The sequence below is a fragment of the Dromiciops gliroides genome, chromosome 1 (assembly GCF_019393635.1).
Source record: "Dromiciops gliroides isolate mDroGli1 chromosome 1, mDroGli1.pri, whole genome shotgun sequence".
NCBI lineage: Eukaryota > Metazoa > Chordata > Mammalia > Microbiotheria > Microbiotheriidae > Dromiciops > Dromiciops gliroides.
This window is the reverse complement of record NC_057861.1, coordinates 115,871,930-115,891,682: the sequence shown is the minus strand read 5'-3', so window position 1 is coordinate 115,891,682 and position 19,753 is coordinate 115,871,930. Positions and strand designations below refer to the sequence as shown.

The 19,753-nt window shown below is 39.5% G+C and overlaps 1 protein-coding gene across 2 annotated transcripts in view; it reads left to right on the top strand.

Moving 5' to 3' along the window:
* The first annotated feature begins 3,643 nt into the window (after positions 1-3,643).
* COLEC10 (collectin subfamily member 10) overlaps positions 3,644-19,753 on the top strand; it is a 57,832-nt gene continuing 41,722 nt past the window's right edge. For both annotated transcript variants that reach the window (XM_043963641.1, XM_043963555.1), the window contains exon 1: positions 3,644-3,942. In XM_043963641.1, coding sequence (XP_043819576.1) covers positions 3,795-3,942 — 148 coding nt within the window. In that variant the 5' untranslated portion in view covers positions 3,644-3,794. The remainder of the gene's footprint in view (positions 3,943-19,753) is intronic.

Here is a 19,753-nt window from a genome sequence, read left to right as displayed (position 1 = left end):
TTTACATATGAGAAGTGGCATAAGATATCATGGAGAGGGGGGCGGCTAGGTGGCACAGTGGATAAAGCACCGGCCCTGGATTCAGGAGTACCTGAGTTCAAATCCGGCCTCAGACACTTGACACTTACCAGCTGTGTGACCCTGGGCAAGTCACTTAACCCCCATTGCCCTGCAAAAAAAAACCAACAACAACAACAACAACAACAACACAAACAAGATATGGAGGTAGGACGATGTGATAGGAAGAACACTGGGTTTTAATAAGACCTGGCCAACACTGCCATTTTCTAGCTCTCTGACCTTGGGCAAATCATTTCAACTAGTCAGTCAATAAGCACTTATTAAGCACTTACTATATACCATGCACTGTGCTAAGCTCTGGGAATAAAAATACAAGTAGAAAGACAGAAACCCTTTCCCTTCCCCATCTTACATTCTAACGGAAGAACACAATACATACAAGTAAGTTGAAATAATGGGGAAGTACCCTGCAGAGGCAGGGTAGAAGTTACTGTGTAGCCTGGAGAGGAATGGCTGACCTTGTTGCCCTCCTTAAATGGAGGGTCTGAGAAGAAGGAAGGAAACAAGCATTTATAAAGTACCTACTAAGTGCCAGGCACTATGCTAAGTGCTTTATAAATATTTTTCATATTTAATATTTATAAGAACCCTAGAAGATAGATGCTATTATCATCTTCACTTACAGTTGTGGAAACTGAGACAGACAGTGGTTAGGTTAGGTGAGTTGCCCAAGGCACATAGCTGTAAGAGTCAAAGACCAACTTTGAACTCAGACAAAAGCACCAAAAACTTTTTTTGAGTATTCTTCAAGACACATGATGACCCTTATTTAGGTGTTGACCTTAGACTGATAACCAATGCCTGACAGAAACATAATACCTTTTCCCCATATGTTTTTTCCCCTCAAAAGTTTGTTGCTGCTGTTGTTGTTGTTTGATCTTCTAAACATGAATCATTGCTTGAGGACAGAGACTAGGAAAGGGTAGGTCTCATATTTCTTCCAGAAGATAGCTATTGTTATTGTTTGTCTTTCAATCTTGAAGAGGACCGTGACATCAGGAGGTGATGTCATGACTTGCATTGAATTGTATTTAAGTGAGGGAGGGTTGTGTGAAAAGTCACCACCTCACTCTCCCATCCAGAGCCATTTGAGTCCTGTGGCAAGATATACATCAGGATGACTGGAAATGGCCCTGGGTGTTTTGAGGTCACTGGGGTTAAGTGACTTGCCCAGGGTCACACAGCTAGTGTCACATGTGAGAGGCCAGATTTAAACTTAGGGCCCTCTGACTCCAGGGCCAATGCTCTATCCACTGTGCTACCTAGCTGCCACAGGACATAGCATATCATTCTGTACAGAGTAGCTACCTGCCACATCTTTGTCATTTTGATCCAGCCCAACTCTTTCGATAGTTTAGACCTAGAGGGGTTAAATCAGAAGCAGACTGAGCTACATCCAGCCCACACTCCCAAGTTCAGGAGGAACAAGATTAAAATGTAATTATGAAATATTTAACAATAAATAAAAATACAATAAAACAGGTAATATAATTTAAAACTAAGCCAATATGCAGTTTGTGGGGATCCTTATGTAAGGATTAGTGACCCTTGTTTCCATTGGAGTTGAACACCACTGAGGTAAATGATTATAGTTGCCAAAAGTCACAAAGCTACTTGATGGAAAACCTGGTACAAGAACCCAGATCTTTTGACCAGAGGCATAACACACAATTTTTGTAACTCTGACAGGAAGGAAACAGCAAGGGGACCAGAGACAGGTGTCATAAAATATGCTCTCAGCAGATTTTTTTGGAGGGGAGGATAGAGTGTAAGAATAGTTCAAGTTGACAAATGGGGAAAACAGTCGGTGGGGAGAAAAATGAAGGCTAGGGTACGAAGACCTGAAGAGGAGTTAACCCCAGGTGTAGCTGTCAGTAGGGAGAAAGTCAGTAGCTGTCTTTTTTAATTAATTAGTATTATTAAGTAAACGAGAAGATCAGTTATGTCTGTGCTAGTAGATAATAAACGCTATCAGCATGCTCTATATTTTGGCACCTTGGAACAAACCCCAAGTTGGCCTGCCCTAGTCATGGCTCTGGTCCTCAGGCCACTCATCTCTTCCAATACACTGTTACCTACAACTGATGCATCAATGGATCAGCCATTCTCACGCTAGGAAAACATGGATGGCCATATTAGATAGGGCTTGTTAAAATTGCTGAAATGATTAGATCAGCCATATTGTAAGCTACATCTTCATTCTCTCTGGCATGGGTGGTAGAATTACTCTTATCTTTGGTACTAATTGTACATTGATGCAGTGACCATGAATCTCTTTCCTCCTGACCTTAATTAATAGGGTGGGTCTCCTGATAAAAGTCTGAAGCAAACATATCATCAAATAGAAAAGATATGAAGGGGACAGCTAGGTGGTGCAGTGGATAGAACACTGGCCCTGGATTCAGGAGGAGCTGAGTTCAAATCCGGCCTCAGATACTTGACACTTAGTAGCTGTGTGACCCTGGGCAAGTCACAACCCCAAATGCCTCACCAATAAACAAAAACAAACAAACAAAAAAGAAAAGATATAAAGGAAGAATGATAAAGCTTCTGGTGATTGTAACCATGGTTGTGCCTTAAGGATCCCTCTGACTAAACCTAGCCTTTATACGTCCAGTCCTGGGACTATCCATCAAGTTCCTTGAGAAAGGCATGGTCATAAAGCCATCTCATCTTCTTACTTATTTTAGAGAAGCTTTGAGTGGCCTGGGACTTCACCAAATAAGCTCTTTTAGTATTCTGGGACTGGATGCAATTAGCACAATGCCATCTACAAAAAGGTTGAAAGCTAAACTTCCTTAGTATGGACAAAGATCACAAGTAGGACTTCTCCATTTATAAGGACCTCCATTTGGACTCAGCACAAAACATCAGCCATGTGAGTGGCAAGTGGAAAGATCAATGAATTTGGAATCCGAGGGCCTGGGTTCAACTTTCAGGTCTGCCATTTACTCTCTGTGTGACCTTGGGCAAGTCTTTCAATTCCCTGCGACTCAGTTTCCTCATCCATAAAATGAGAGGGTAGGTCTAGATGGTATTTAAGTTTGCTTCTGTCTGGGATTTTTGCCCAGAGTCTTCATTTTTAGATGCCCAAGGTCACACAGCTGGTGAGGCACAAAGCTGAGACTAGAACCCAGGCTTTCAACCTCCCAGCCCAGTGCCAAGATGCCACACAGAATTAAATTAACAACAAGCAATAACAACATCAGCAGGCAAAGCCATCATGACTGGTGGTTAAAGAAAGCAAAATTATGTGTTCTCTCATGAAGAGTCTCTTAGCAATGACACATCTACAAACTATTTTAAAGGACACAAGTTCATTTGCTTAAACATAAACAAGATACATATAATTGCTGGAACAACCCCTTACACTCAGATGTCAGCATCTGAGATCTCAGGACCTAACGGACAGAAAAACCAGGGCCTATATTCCCTGAAACATTTCTTCCGACCAGGGCCATTATCTTCTAGTTTTGAGATAGGTTACAATAAACAGTTGTCACTTTAAAACAAACAGTCTGGACAATGTACTCTCTCTGCAGAAAACTGAGAAAGTAAACAATCCAGGGTATCCCAGTTTCTTGTTTCTTGGAGTCCCTTGGGAATACAAGCTCCAAATACTTCATTTTCTTCCCGAAAGCAGAAGGTTTTATTTTTAAAATCAAGCTGTTTGTTTGGAACATTTGAACGCAGCTTCTTGAGGGACCACAGAGATGAATGGCTTGGGAGCCCGACTGGGAAGACATACACTCACCCTCCTCCTGCTGTTTCTTTTCCAAATTCAGATCCTCTGTCTCAACGTTGACAGCCGTCCTCCTCCTGACGTCTGCTCCACACACACGGTTTTACCGGGACCAAAAGGTGAGGAGAGCAAAAGAAAAAAGAAAAAAAAAAGATCAGTAAATCCAGAAAGATACCTGAGGTCACCTTCTCTTTGCCCTAAGCCCATTTATTGCCTTCTTTTCTTCTCCTCCCTCAAACCCCTACTTCCCTTCTGCTTTGGAAAAATCAGAGTTGCCGTTGCTGTCTTTACTTGAGGTCATTCGGTACTGGGTAGGCCATATACCTCCTCCAAGTCTGTACCTCAGTAGAAGCTAAGGGAGGAAGAAAATTGAACTTCCTTAGGAAAGTCAAAGATGCCATTTTCCTTCTGATTTCCCCTATCCCATATCCACTACCATCTCCCCTTTCTGTGAGGCTTGGGAACACTTTTGGAGAGCAAAGGATTCAAGATGGGTCTTCTCCTCTCCAGGGGCTTACTCCCCTCTCACCCCCTCATCTAATGCTAAACAAAGGGATTATGTAAAAGCCTATTAAACTGGAAATTAAATCTTTCAGATGTTCCACAGGTCATTGCATTAGGGCACAAGAGCTTCTGGGCACTAATTAATTTGTGGATTGGATGGGTGTTTGCTGTTGTACAATTGTTATTTGTTGTTTATTTTTGTTTCTTGGCTGGAAGGTTAGACAGGAACGAGTATATGTAATTCCCTCTTTTGAAGACTATTTAGAGGACTAAGTTCCTAAAAGCAAAGACAGAGCAGACTCCCCCACCCCCGGCCCAGTTTCCAATAGAAACAAGGTACAGCTGTGCCTTAAGCAACCAGTTGACAGGCGGGTGTTTTCCCAGTGCAGACTCTCATTCTTTTGTTCTAGAAGTGGACACTGCAGTGCAGAGCCCAGCTCCCTACTTAAGAATTCATGCTGTTTCCCTTGGCTCTATAGGGTGGAAGAAATTGCAGCTGTTTTAAATTTTAAATGGGGAAAAGAGGATTTTTTTTATCAGAAATACATCTCCTCATGCTTGTCAGATATTTAAATGTGTGTTGCTTAAACTGCAGCTTTTTTTTTTAATCAGTGAATTAATTTCCTCCTCAGATTGCAATCCAAGTTTTAACCTTTGATACCATAGAATAAATGCATGGAGACACAATGAGACCTCGGGGCTGCTGAGGAGTTTGTTTGGTGAATAAATGAATAATAGGAGTCTAAATGTTCACAAAAGAAAGTTTGGACCAGAAATGAAAGATTCATTTGAAACTCTTGCTGGGCTGTCTGTAGGAGCTACTAAACTATAATATATATGGAGGCTCAGAGGGTATTTTCCCCAGGTCTCCATGTGAGTCTGAATCAGCTTAGAAACAACATTGGCAAACGGAATCTCTTTGCACAGAAAAATGATGGTAGTATAGGACTTTGAAAGGGGAAGAAGAGGACAAAATAAAGGACTTTAGTCTGACTGAAAGTTCTTTTGTTTTAGTTTGTTTTTAACTTTTGTTGGGGGGGGGCCGGGAAGAATAAGGAGGCAGACAGACTTGTGATTTCTTTCAAGCATATAGGGAATGCCATCAATGACTTATTCCTTTTTAGGATAAAGAGATTAAGTGGCTGGATAAAGCGACTAAGTGACTTTAACCATAGTAACATAGTCCCTATTTGTTAGTTGTGGGATTTGAACCCAGGTTTTTCTGTTTCTAAGACTAGTCTTCAACTCCCTTGACTTACTGCCTAGCAAAATAACAATATCTTGTAAGTAACATCTTGCTTTTTGCCCCTTGGCACATTCATACACAAGATAAGTAGGAAACATGTACTCATATTCTGATGGACGAACTGAGGCTTAGGTAGTTTAAATGTTTGCCCGACGTGAGTAGTTTTTTATTGATTATCTCCTCAACCCACTCTTGCCCCCCCCCACCCCATTACATATGAACTTCTTGAAGATAGGGACTGTTTTTTATCTTTGTTTGTCCAGAGATTAGCACAAAGTCTGGACCACAGAAAGTAATTGATAAATTCTTGGCCTATGATTGGCTAAATCACTGGCAGACCAGTAAACAAAACTCAGATCTCTCCATGCCTAGCCTTGTCTGCTTTTCCTGTCAGGACACATAATTTTTTTTTTATTTTTATTATTTTTTTTTTAGTGAGGCAATTGGGGTTAAGTGACTTGCCCAGGGTCACACAGCTAGTAAGTGTTAAGTGTCTGAGGCCGGATTTGAACTTAGGGATTCCTGATTCCAGGGCCGGTGCTCTATCCACTGCGCCACCTAGGTGCCCCTATTTTTATTTTTTTTACCAAAACAAAAATGGCTTTAAGAGAAACTGCCTTGAAATTACTTCAGCAGGTAGTTAACTTATCTTTGCAATAAGTTCATCCTTGACATCAATTTCTGCTCCTGTCATAATGCAGTCATGGGCTAGAGTGTGTTGATACATGTTTATCAACCAGCTCTCCAAAAAGACAAACATTTTTGTTATGTGTATGTAAAATACATTTACTTACTTTGCAACATTTAACTTGCTTTGTAGGGTTTCTAATTCATACTCTAATAATTACTAAATATTTTTGTAATCCTTTCCTACTTCTAATTTTCAATATTGCAATCTACAGTTTGATAAGTAAACTAAATGCCTTTTACATATATAAATATTACTTCATTTAATGTGTTACTTTTGACATACTTTTAAGTTTAATCTGAATTATTTAACTTTTTCTCCAGCACTTTCTTAGATCTAGACAATCAACAAAACAATAAACCCATCCCGTCTGAGGTGGAAATGCTCATCCTGAAAAATTGAGCAATGGGCTTTCAGAAGCCTGTATGAGGTGACTATAACATACCCCTGGCTTGGCCTGTTAAACTTCACTTCTCAGGCTAAATAAGGAATTGGTTGTGCTCTCTATAGTCGGTCTGCTTTTTCAAAAGAGAAACAAGTTGATGAAAGAGAGAACTGAGGAGAGAAGAGGAGAGAGAACATTTCATCACTGTTTTATTCTATCCACTTCCCCTATTAGCTTGTGGTCCCATCATAACCCTACCCTTAACTGCAAAGGAAGAAGGGGAAGCACTGGGAATTATGGATACTGGGAACTCACAGTTGTAGGAACAGCTCTTTTCATTGAGACTGGGCATCTCTACAGGGAAATGAACAAAGTGCAAAGTTTAGGAAGCAGATCTCTCTATGAAGATTTAGTGACTTGATTTTAGTTCTTATATTTTCTACCCTGTGTTGGAGGCAGTCAATGATTCTTACTTTACCAGGGAATAGAAGTTCTATTTTCAGTCCCTGAGCTAATTAGAAATAAGGTATATGTGACTTTAGAAAGAACTCTCCAGTAAATATTGGCATCTGAAAATATAGTCCATGGGTTTGGAAGCACATGGAGAATATATGCTGCTGTTTACAAGTCTTTTGTGTGATCACAGTGAAGGTGTAGATGACCCAACTTCCAATCCCATCTTGGTTACTTACTACCTTGCATGAGTCACTTATTTTTTCTGGGACTTCACCTATAAAAATGGGGTGTTGGTGGAGAGTGCTGGACTGTATGGCTTTCAGAGTCTCTTCTAGCTCTAAAGCTATGATTCTTTGGCATAGAATAGTGGCTGACACATAGGATGGCACTTAAATATTTATCAATTCATGAGCTAATGTTATATGTGCCAGAATCGGACCCTGAAACTCTTTCCTCCTACTCTAATCTACCTCTCCAAACAATAGTATAGAAGTAATTTTATTTTTTAAAAGGAAAAAGAGGGGGCAGCTAGGTGTCACAGTGGATAAAGCACCGGCCCTGGATTCAGGAGGAACTGAGTTCAAATCCGGCCTCAGACACTTGACACTTACTAGCTGTTTGACCCTGGGCAAGTCACATAACCCCCATTGCCCTGCAAAAAAAAAAAAGGAAAAAGAAATGTTAGCAATTATATTTTAACTTAATGTTGAAGATTACAATCAATTCTAAAATTCAAAAGCCATAGATATTGTACTCTGGGCTTTGGGGAGGCAATTTATTTGAAGGAAATAGCTGTTCCTCAGAAGCCCACATCAGCATCCTTGTACTCTCTCCTACCCACAACCAGAGAACTGCTTAGGCCAGGCCATGAACCTCAGGGAACATGGCAAGGGCCAATGACAGTGATTTTTGCCACAGTGAGCTTTCATTCTGTGCCCTGGCTCTAATGATGCCTCTGGCCAGAGGAAAGTACTTTATTAAAGGATGGACTTGTGAGCATGTCTGTACATAGTGGGGATTATTAACATCCAGTAGCACAGAGCATTGGAAAGAAGGGAACAGGCAGGCATGGTAGCATATGTCTATAACTCCCTTTTACCAAGGAGGCTGAGAATGATGAGTTATGAGATACAGTGGGCTAAACCAATAGGATGTCTGCATTGTAGGGCATCAATATGGTAACTACCTGGGAGAGTCACTGGGCTGTCTAAGAAGAGTAGAACAAGCTCATGTTGGAAATAGCCTAGCTCAAAAGTTCCATAATAATCAGTAATGGGATCAGGGCTGGAATTAGGCCTGGGAGAAATAGGGACATCCAGTTAAACGAAGGGGGAGGAGGAGGATGAGAGGGAGAAATAAGAAAAGGAAAAGGAGGAGTCAGAGAAAGATGACAATGACGACGACGACGATGATGATGATGATGGAGAACAAGAACAAGAACAAAAAGAACATGAACAAGAAGAGAAACAACATTGAGAGTCCAAAGGATTGGGTTCTTGTCTTGGCTCTGCTGCTAATTAGGTGTCTGAATTGAACAAATCACTTCATTTCTCTGGCCCTCATTTTTTCATCTATAAATTGAAAAGATTGGAAAATATAATTTACAAGATTGCATTCAGTTTTCAAATCTTACTATTCACAGAATCACAAAACTTGAGAACCAGAAGGAACCTTAGTAGCCATTTAGTACAACTCATACATGAAAGGAATCCCCACTGTAGCATACCAAAGGGGCGTTGTTCAGGGTCTACTTGAAGTCCTCCAAAAAGTCAGAATTCACCAACTTGGCCAGACAATCCAAGATTCTAATGGAAGTGTTCATTTTACTATTTCCCAATTTTGAGCTTAGTTTTTTATTGTAAATTCTCAGGAATGGGTTATTTCTTTGCCTGTGCAAACAGCAACATTTAATTTGTTTTGGGGGGCTTTTAATCCATATTCTAACCAAATGACTAAATATTTTTGTGTTATTTTCTAAACACCAGTAATGATATCCTCTTTACTATTTCCTACCTCTAATTTTCAATATTACAATTCTATAGCTTTTTGATAAGCAAACTAAATATCTTTTAGCTTCAAGCAACTGCTTAATACAGTTTTTCCTGAGATTAAAAATAACTCCCTCTTACTATATTGCTAATTGTCTCATTGCCACATTTATCAGTAGCTTTCAATATTGGTTTTTACCACACACTATGAAACCTTAAGTAAGTTATTTAACTGAGAAAATAACATTAGGATCATAGATTTAAGATCTAAAAGGGACCTTTATAATCACTTAGTCCAAGACTCATTTTACAAATGGAAGAATTGAGGCTTAGAGAGGTTACATGATTTGCCAAAGATCAGCCAGGTGATAAATACCAGAACTATGCATTTGAATATAAGTCCTCTAAATTCAGATTCAGCACTCTTTGCCTGGGCCTCAGTTTCCCCATCTTTAAAATTGTGATTAAAAATACTTGTACCCCCTACTTCACAGGGCTGTTGTAAGGAAAAGGCATTGTAAGTCAATAGAGCTCATTATTGTGTCCCTTAGAGCCATTTTGAGAAACACTCAGATAAATAGAATTTTACCAAATTGATTTTTTTCTTCCTCTGGTATTGTAGCGTGGGAAGAAGACAAAGGCATTTAGGGCCATTTTTTATGGGATTTGCAAGACCTCTCATAAAATCATGGCATTGGGGCAGCTAGACAGCATAGTGGATGAAGTGGATTCAGGAGGACCTGAGTTCAAATCCGGCCTCAGACACTTGACACTTAGTAGCAGTGTGACCCTGGGCAAGTCACTTAACCCTCATTACCCTGCCAAAACCAAATAAATAAAATAAAGTAAAATCATGGGATGATAAGGTTAGAGATAGAAGGAACCTAAGAGGTCATGTAGTTCAAACCCTCATTATAAAGATGAGGAAACACCAAGAGATGAAATCACTTGCTCCTTGGGCAAGTAGCAGAGATGGAATTTGAACCTAGGTCTTCTGATTCCAATTCCAATCTTCATCCCATTGCACTAACTCTATTATTTATTTATTTATTTAGTGAGGCAATTGGGGTTAAGTGACTTGCCCAGGGTCACACAGCTAGTAAGTGTTAAGTGTCTGAGGCCGCATTTGAACTCAGGTCCTCCTGACTCCAGGGCCAGTGCTCTATCCACTGCGCCACCTAGCTGCCCCTAACTCTATTATTTATAACAGAGAAAACATCCTTACCTTCTATTATCTAAGTCCCTCAAAGAGTACACTCAAGAAAATCTTTAGTCAGCGCCATTAGGATTTTCATATTTGAATTCTCTATAGCTTTATTTTTGTCTCATTGTATAAGCCAAACCCTGAAGCTACTTACTCCCTGCTTAGAGGGAGAAATGAAGCCTGCTTTAGCCCTGGTGTTTATGTTAACAATTGATGTGTTAGTGTGACCTCTAGTGGTCATAGCTGAAACCACACAGCTGCTGCAAAACAAAACAAAACAAAACAACAGAGGTAACATGTATGGCTAGCTGGTTCAAATGAGGTTTCAGACTCAAAATCGTGTCCAATGTTCTCCTTTTGTTAGTAGGTATAGCATGAAGCTGCTCTTGAGTAACACAAATATATGATCTAGAACCTTCACTCTATGTCCCTGATTCCCATCTCTATGTCTGCCTTTCTCTATCTCTGTGTCTGTGTCTATTTATGTTAATATGTCTATCTGTCTGTCTATGTCTCTCCTTCTTTTTAAGGTCTAACTTGGGTTCCTTTTCCATGAAACTTTCCCAAAAGTCCTTCCCTTCCAAATCTTATCATTCTTGGACCTGGTCAGAGAATATGTAGATAATTGCTTTTGGTTCTGGATACTTCATTTTAGGAAGCCCATATGCATATTGGAGTGTGTCCAGAGAGGGGAAAATGGTAAAATGACTCAATACTCATTTCATATGAGTGCTAAGTAGAAGAACTGGATAAATTGGGGACGATTTTTTTTGTTTTGTTTTTATTGGGGAGATGGATTGATTTGTAGAAACACAAATGAAGAACAGGCAGGGACTCTTGGAAACTATTCTATCATTTAACTCCCTCATTTTACAGATAAGGAAACTAAGTCCTAGTGACCTGCCCAAAGTCACACAGATAATCAATATCTGATGGAGAATGTGAACCCAAGTTATATGACTCCAAATCTTTCACTCCCTCTTCCACGTTATTATTTATATGTTATGTTAAGGATTGCATGTGGAAAAGGGATCAAATTTGTACTTAGAGATTGCAACTAGTAGCAATATATAACAATTTCAGAGATGCAGCCCTTTGTTTAATTTAAGGTTAGCCCTTGTTCTGGGGAAGCTAGGTGGTACAGTGGGTAGCATCCTGGGCCTGAAGTGAGAATAAATCTGGCCTTGGACACTTTACTAGCTATGTGACCCTTGGCAAGTCACTTAACCCTGTTTGCCTTAGTTTCTTCATCTGTAAATGAGCTGGAAAAGGAAATGGCAAACCACTATGGTATCTTTGCCAAGAAAACCCCAAATGGGGTAATGAAGAATCAGACATGAAGGAAACAACTGAACAATAACAATCCCTACTGTTAGAGTCTCCCACCTGACATGGAGGACCTGAGTAAACTTTCAAAACCTTGATTATCTATAGCTCATTGACTCTACCCTAGTAGAAGCTGAGAAATTCAATGCTCAACATCTCCCTAAGGGTAATCGTTAGTTCACCTCATAAGCACTAGGACCCATAAGGCTCCAAATAAAAAATAGTTTAATTTTTCCATAAAAGGAAATAGGAGAGACTCATATCTCAAGTCTCAGTGAGTAAAGAGACACTATTAAGCCATATGGAGTCATGCCTAGGAACCTTCACTATCTCAATGATATGCAGTACTGCCCTAAGTGGAATCTTGGCAAAGGAGAGACTGGAGTTTGGCCTATCTTGGCATTGAAGTTCTTGATGACTGAGGTTATTTGGATCAAGTTGGTATTTCAATCAGATTTCTCCTTCACCCCTGGCCCCTCCGAGGTCTATTGTGAAGCTCTAATGAGATAATGGGCACTTTGTAAATATTATAGTGCTATGTAAATGACAGTTCTTTTTCTGCCTCTGCCTCTGCCTCTTCCTCCTCCTCATCCTTCTGCTCCTCCTCCTTCTCCTCCTCTTCCTGCTCTTCCTTCTCCCCCTTTTCCTCTTCCTTTGCCTAGTATTGCCAGGTCTCCAGTCTGGTAAGAACTCATTTTCCCAGCCTTCTACTACACTCCTGCTAGGTCTAAACAATGTTTATAGAACAATACAAGGGGAGGGCTAGTAAACAGACTATTGGGAGGAAATGTCTGTACACACTTTTAAGCCTAACCTACAATATTAGCACTTTTTTACATCTAGCCAATAAACAAAATAATAAACCAAGACCTATTTATAGCAATAGCTTAATTTCTGATGGGTAAATTATAATTTTCAAACCTAAGTCCTCTGACACTAAATTCAAGGCTCCAAACACTGTAGCTCACTGCTTCTTTCTTAACATATCTAGTCCTATAACTTTGTGTGTCAAGATTTAAACTTTGGTAGAGCTCATGATTCATATTGCTCTTGACAGTTAATACAGGTAAATATAATATAGCCCTGTCACCACTTTTATGAAAATGCTAGATCTCTGTTTCTTTTTCTACATGTACTTCTTTACTTAGGAATTTTCATCAGCAACATTCAGCTCAACAGACATTTATTATGTGCTTACAATATCCAAGTTACTGTGCTGGGTGGGATGAATGAAGGAATGAATGAGCATGAATTAAATACTCAATGTGTGCTAAACACTGTACTAAGCAGATTTAGCTATTAGCACTCTGATTCACCAGCAAATAATCAACTTATGTTACATTAACTAAATGAAAACAATTTCACTAATGACTAAAGCAGAAAGTGTGAATAGAAGTAATATAAAAAGATTGAAAAGGTAGGTGAGAGCCATATTGTAGAGGGCTTTGAATGATCTGGGAATTTTGTATATCAACTTGGGGGGTGGGTCAGGGGAGGGAAGGGAATAATCTTTCTTTTAGCACCTACTATTTACCAGGCATTGTTCTAAATACTTTACAAATATTATCATACTTGATCTTTCCAACAACCCTTTGAGGTAGGTACTTTTACTATCCCCAATTTACAGTTGGGAAAACTGGGGCAAATAGAGGTTAGGTGATTTGCCTGGGGTCATACAGCTAGTAAGTATCTGAGGGGAGTTTGAACTTAGATCTCACTTATTCCAGGCCCAGCTCTCTATTGACTGTGCTGCCTAGCTGCCTCTATCCTAGAGGGAGTTACCATTGATTTTTGAGCAGGGAAGTGATATATTCAGATCTCGTATTTTGGGAACATCAATTTGGTAGCTCTTTTGAAGATGGATCCAGGAGAAAAGTAAGTAGATATAGTAGACCAATGATAAGGCTACTGCAATGATGAGGCAAGAGGTGATAATGGAAGAAATTCACAAGTGATTGGAGAAAAGGAAATAAATAGAGGAGATGTATAGAATCAATCCCTGACTATTGGATGGTGGGATGGGAAGTAGTAAAGAAGGAAGAAGGATGACTTTGAGGTTGCAAACTGTATGGGCCAAATTCAGTATGGGGAGAGTTAATTGGGTGGCTTGCTGTAATATTGAGGTTCAGAAAATAATGGGAGACCTCTAGGTCCAGAGTTTCCTGTCTTCCAAACTGCCTTTTCTTTAGTTAATTCTCTCAAACTGATAAGAAAGGAGATTAACAGCCTCTTTCCCACAAACAAATCAGGTTTTATTAATGGGAACAATATTTACAACACAAGTGTAGTTAATGGAGCCTGGGACAACAAGAAAGGGGATAGAGGAAGGGGAAAATATGACCCATTTCCCAGATTGTTAGAATCTAAATCTCTAAGGTAAAAAGGCCCCCAGGTACCTCGAATAAGCTCTGCTTCCTCAGCTACTCAGAACAGCTTGGCTGGAACTAAAACTGACTCAAACCCTAAACTTGTTTCCAGCTCAGCTGGCCTAATGAGCCAGCCTCCTTGATTCAACAACACAAACTAACCACCACCTGGAATCTGCAGTTCTAAGGAGAATCAGCTGTGTAGTGTCTCCTGGTTTGGTCCAAAGGTCAACTACCACCACCAGCTCCTCCCCCTCTCCCCCTCTCCCCCTCTCCCCCTCTCCCCCTCTCCCCCTCTCTCCCTCTCTCCCTCTCTCCCTCTCTCCCTCTCTCCCTCTCTCCCTCCCTCCCTTCCTCCCTCCCTCCCTCCCTTCCTTCCTTCCTTCCTTCCTTCCTTCCTTCCTTCCTTCCTTCCTTCCTTCCTTCCTTCCTTCCTTCCTTCCTTCCTTCCTTCCTTCCTTCCTTCCTTCCTATCCCTCTCAGAGTTCTCTCTTCCCCTTCCTTCCTATCCCACAGGAAGGGAGGTTCTTCACCCTGTTGAGTCTCCAACTGGTTCAACATACCACCTGGGTTGTCCCCATTATAATTTGGTCATGCCCATGTGAGTGTGGGGGAACTCCTAGATGGGGCTTAGGTACTTTATTGGATACTTTGACTCAATAAATGTTATTTGTGTTGTTCAGTCCCACCTAATATACATGGCAAATCTAATCAGAGTTACTTTTGTTTGTTCTATTATCTCTCTAAGTACACACCCATCTTTTCTTAGGCTTTTCAAGATTACACTTTTGGGGCGGCTAGGTAGTGCAGTGGATAAAGCACTGGCCTTGGATTCAGGAGGACCTGAGTTAAAATCCAGCCTCAGACACTTGACACTTACTAGCTGTGTGACCTTGGGCAAGTCACTTAACCCTCATTGCCCTACAAAACAAACAAACAAACAAACAAACAAAAAAAAGATTACACTTTTTCAGTCTGACCATAATGAAGCAAAGATGGGGTCATGGAAACCCCAAATCACAATTAATTCCTTACGAAAACTGGATGACTTGAAGTTTGGTGGTACCTTCAACAGAATTACTCAAGGTTGCAGAAAGGATGCAATGAAGGATAAGATAGTAAAATGTGACATGTTACGTTTTGGATATGTTGAGCTTGAGGTACCTCCATGACATACAAGTAGAGACATCTAACAGGCTGTTGGGTACATCAGCTGATTTTTCATAGATAGAAAAATGCAGGTCTCTTTAGAGCACTTTCTGCACAACTTCACTGAGATAAACATCAATATAATTTTAATGTGTTTAATAAAGGAATTCCTACTTAATGCTACTACATTTAAATACCTTAAAGTATTTGCAAAATGAAAAGAAAGTTCCTAACAATTGCCTCTTACAATAAGGTTTTCTTCCAAGTCACAAAACAGCAATTACCATGTAATGATAAAACAAATTTAGCTTGTCTTTTAAAAATTCAATTTCCCATATGCAATGAAATGAAAAAGGAATACAGGCAGTTCCCAATTTAAAAATAGATTGTCTTCCAAGGGGTCATAGTAAGTCGGTCGTCTTGAACTCTCAATGCATTTTCCCACAGAAATAATCACCAGCATTTGAGATGAACAAAATGAGAATAAAAACAAAAGATTCTTCTGCTTCAGCCCCCTACCCCCAACACACACACACACACACACACACACACACACACACACACACACGCACACACACGCACACACACGCGCACACACACACGCGCACACACACACGCACACACACACACACACACACACGGGCGTGCAATTCCACAGAAAGATTTCCAATTGAGGGATGCCCCCAGGGAAATACTTCTTAGTTCTAAACCTTGCCACTTTTAGCCTAGCTATATTTAGGACCACAGAAAGTTCATTTGGAAAAACAGCTTGAGTTATTTCCCTCCTCCTCCTCCTTAGTTCCCTGGGTATGTGGTACTGCAGAGGGAGGAAAAAAACAAAACATCTCCAAAGAAGTCCTTTCCAAGTCAGACCCACTGATACCACTCCTACAGTATAGAATGGTAAAAGATTTAAAATGGGTAAATAGGCATAAAGTAGGACAGGTTTATATAATACAAATGACCACCACTATACAGAGCCATAAGGAGGAGTTCTGACACCTAGAAAGTGGATGTACAGAGGAGAATCCATTCTTGTCAAGGATATGTGGGTATGTAGTAGAGGTTCTACCAAGAGGAAATGATCATAGTTTGAGAACTAGAAGGGACTTCAAAGGCCTTTGAGGACAATCTCTCATTTTATAGATGAAGAAGTTAAAACCTGGAGTTGTTAAATGCCCCCAAATTGTACAGATGGTAGGTCTTAGTGTGAGGGGTTGAATTCAGGTTCTTTGACTCCAAAACCAGAGCTCTTCCCACTGTACAATATCATCTCCTAGGGAAAGGCAGAATAGTATACTAGATGGTACACTCGACTTGGTGTTAAGAAGACTTGTTTTCAGATCTGGTCTCAGATACTTAACTAGCAATATGACTTGGGCCAAATCACTTTGCTCAGTTGCTTCATGCATATAATGACAAGGTTGAACTCGATGGCCTCCAAGATTCCTTTCAGCTCTAAATCTAAGACCCAGTGAGCAAAATCCTATTGGACTCACGTATATATAGCTCTGCCATCATCTTATTTTAAAACAACAAGTAAAACATTTCTCAGTCATTTTTTTATTAAAATTGAATTTCAAAAAAGAGGGGAAAGTGAAAAAAGGGGAAAGGACTATTTTTCTTCAGCTTGATTATTTTTCTGGAGAGGTTTTCTTCCATTGCTATAACTTGGGTTGCTGGTTCAATTAACACTGTCTTCTCTGACTTGTTCTGGAACCCTCCCCTTAGAGAGAAGCATGATTTGCTATCCATCTTGCAGTCTTAATAATCATGTTTACAAAATTCTGGTTCTGGAAAATCTCTGTCTCTGTGAGTATAGAACCCCAACCTGATGGCTCTCTGGCACATTCTGCCAACAACATGACACTACTTCCCACATCTCACAGGATGTTCCAACCTATAAGCACTCTCTCTGTTCTATGTACCACAAGCTTGGTCTGCTATGTTCTACCATTGTGTAAAGTTCTAGAAAATTTCTTTTTATATTGATTTTTTTTACTTCATAAAGATGAGAGAATACTAGATGCATGCAAAAAATATTTTTCTAACATTCATATTCTTGAGTAAAATGATACCTGGATGATTTCATTGATGTTGCCTTTAAAAAAAATGATACCTAAAATCTTACATTAGAAGAAATATAAAAACCCAATAGAAGAAAAAAACAAGATTCTAGTTCCTTGCTATGGTTCAAAGATAACTTTACCTATAAAAAATATTATTGCACTTAAGGGTTTGGTCAGACAGGCTACTTGTCTACTCTGGCATGACTATCATCTCTAGAACATAGCTGTAGGCAATCAAATGTGCCCATTAGCATCCAGAAGTTTATTCTTCTTATGCTTTGATAAGGTCAAGTATGTTGTTTCTTATACTCTAGGAATGTCTGAGTGCTGCTAATTGCATTTTTAAAGACAAATAGGAATTGTGCAAGAGATTATGATACTTTGGGTTATTCAACAGTGTCAAGGAAAAGCTTTTTAGTACTGTCTCAGGGCAAATCCATGCAAATTAAGAGATTTTCTAGGGTGCTAGAGAGTTGAAAATTATAACTAAGCTTTGCTTTTTTGGTATCATTTGGACTGCCAAGGGGCAAAGTAATAGCAACCTAATTGATGAGGCCAACATGATGGTCATAAGATTATAGAGATAAAAATGGTAGGTTATTTTAATTAATGTTGATTTGTTTTCATTTACTTCATTCATTCATTTTGCAGGGCAGTGAGGGTTAAGTGACTTGCCCAGGTTCACACAGCTTGTAAGTGTCAAGTGTCTGAGGCCAGATTTGAACTCAGGTCCTCCTGAATTCATGGTCCGTGTTTTATCTACTGTGCCACCTAGCTGTCCCCAATGGTAGGTTATTTTAAGGACAATTGGTCCAACCCCTCATTTCATAGATGATAAAACTGAGGTTCAGAGAAATTATGTGACTTGCCTATGGTAACATAGCTAGTTAATGTCAGAATTGGGATGCAAACATAGGTCTTCCTGAATCCAGGTCCAAGACTCTATTCATAATGTCACATTGCCCCTAGTAGTGAGTTAGACCTTAGCACAGAAGCATGGCACCAGTATGTCCTTTAATATCAAACCAAAATAAGAGGTCAACATTGAGTGGAAGTGTTTAAACTTTTAAATGGCTAGACATATCAATAGGTTTCTTGAGCAGCTTCATCAGTTTCAGACCAATATTGAATAGCATTCTCAACATGGGGTTGAATCCTAGCTATAACACATACCAGCCAGGTGATTATGGACAAACCCATTCATCTCTTACTTCCTCAGTTTCTTTATCTGTAACATTTTGAAAATAGAGGGGGACAGCTAGGTGGCACAGTGGATAAAGCACTGGCCCTGGGTTCAGGAGTACCTGAGTTCAAATCCAGCCTCAGACACTTGACACTTACTAGCTGTGTGACCCTGGACAGGTCATTTAACCTTCATTGACCTGCAAAAAAAAAAAAAAGAGGGAGGGGAAGGAAAGAAAAGAAAAAGGGAAAAAAGAAAGTTACATGATAATTTTATTATATATTTAAAAGGAATAGCAAGTTGTACATAATAGATTTGAAGTTTCATGTATAATCATGTTGGGTTTTTTTCATTCTACTGTTATGGAAATATTTGTTTTATTTCTTAAGTTCAGAATAAAATAAATTTAATTAAAGAAAGAAAATGGTACTTGCAGATTACTTAATAGGATGACTATGAGAAGCATGCTATGAAAAGATATTTATGCTATATAAATCTGAACTAATATTATTGTTTAATATTTGTTTTTTGGGGAGGGGGGTTTTCAGGGCAATGAGGGTTAAGGGACCTGCCCAGGGTCACACAGCTAGTAAGTGTCAAGTGTCTGAAGCTGGATTTTAACTCAGGTCCTCCTAAATCCAGGGCCACTGCTAGATAAGGCCTACAAAAATGTTAAGGTATCAGATCTTCTGTAGGAATCATTACCTGACTCATTTCAAAGTCAAATATTCTACAGGAGGCTTTTTCTTCCTCCTCCCCCAGCTGCTTTCCACTCTAAGAGTACCTTCCATCTACTCTGTATTTATATCATAAGTTCTTAGTTATATATAGGTTGTCTCCTCCATTAGAATGAATGTAAGCTTTTTGAGGGCAGCTACTGTCTTTGCTTTTTCTTTGTAACCTCAGTGCTTAGCATATGCCAAGTTCTTAATAAATGTTTATTGTTTGATTAATATAAATTCTATGTGACTTCAAGTCAGCAATTATAACAATGGCTAATATTTAGATAGAGTTTTCAGGTCTGCAAAGCCTTTTACAAATATTATATCATTTAATCACTTAACATCTCTGGACCTCAATTTTCTTTAAAATGTAGAGATTATATTGTGATGATCTCTCAGGTACCTCTTTGCACTAAAAATTCTATGAGTCATTAATTGTATGGACAACTTTCTAAGACTATAAGTTCTAAAGCAAATGCAAATCTGTGTAAGTAAAAGTGCATTCCTTTCTTCAAGTTCCCTATATCAATGACATTTTAAGAACAGTCTAAAAAGGAAAAAAAAAGAAAGAAAGACAGATAGACAGGGAGAGACATACAGTGAGAGAACCAGCGAGTCAGAGACAGAGCCATACAGAGATTGAT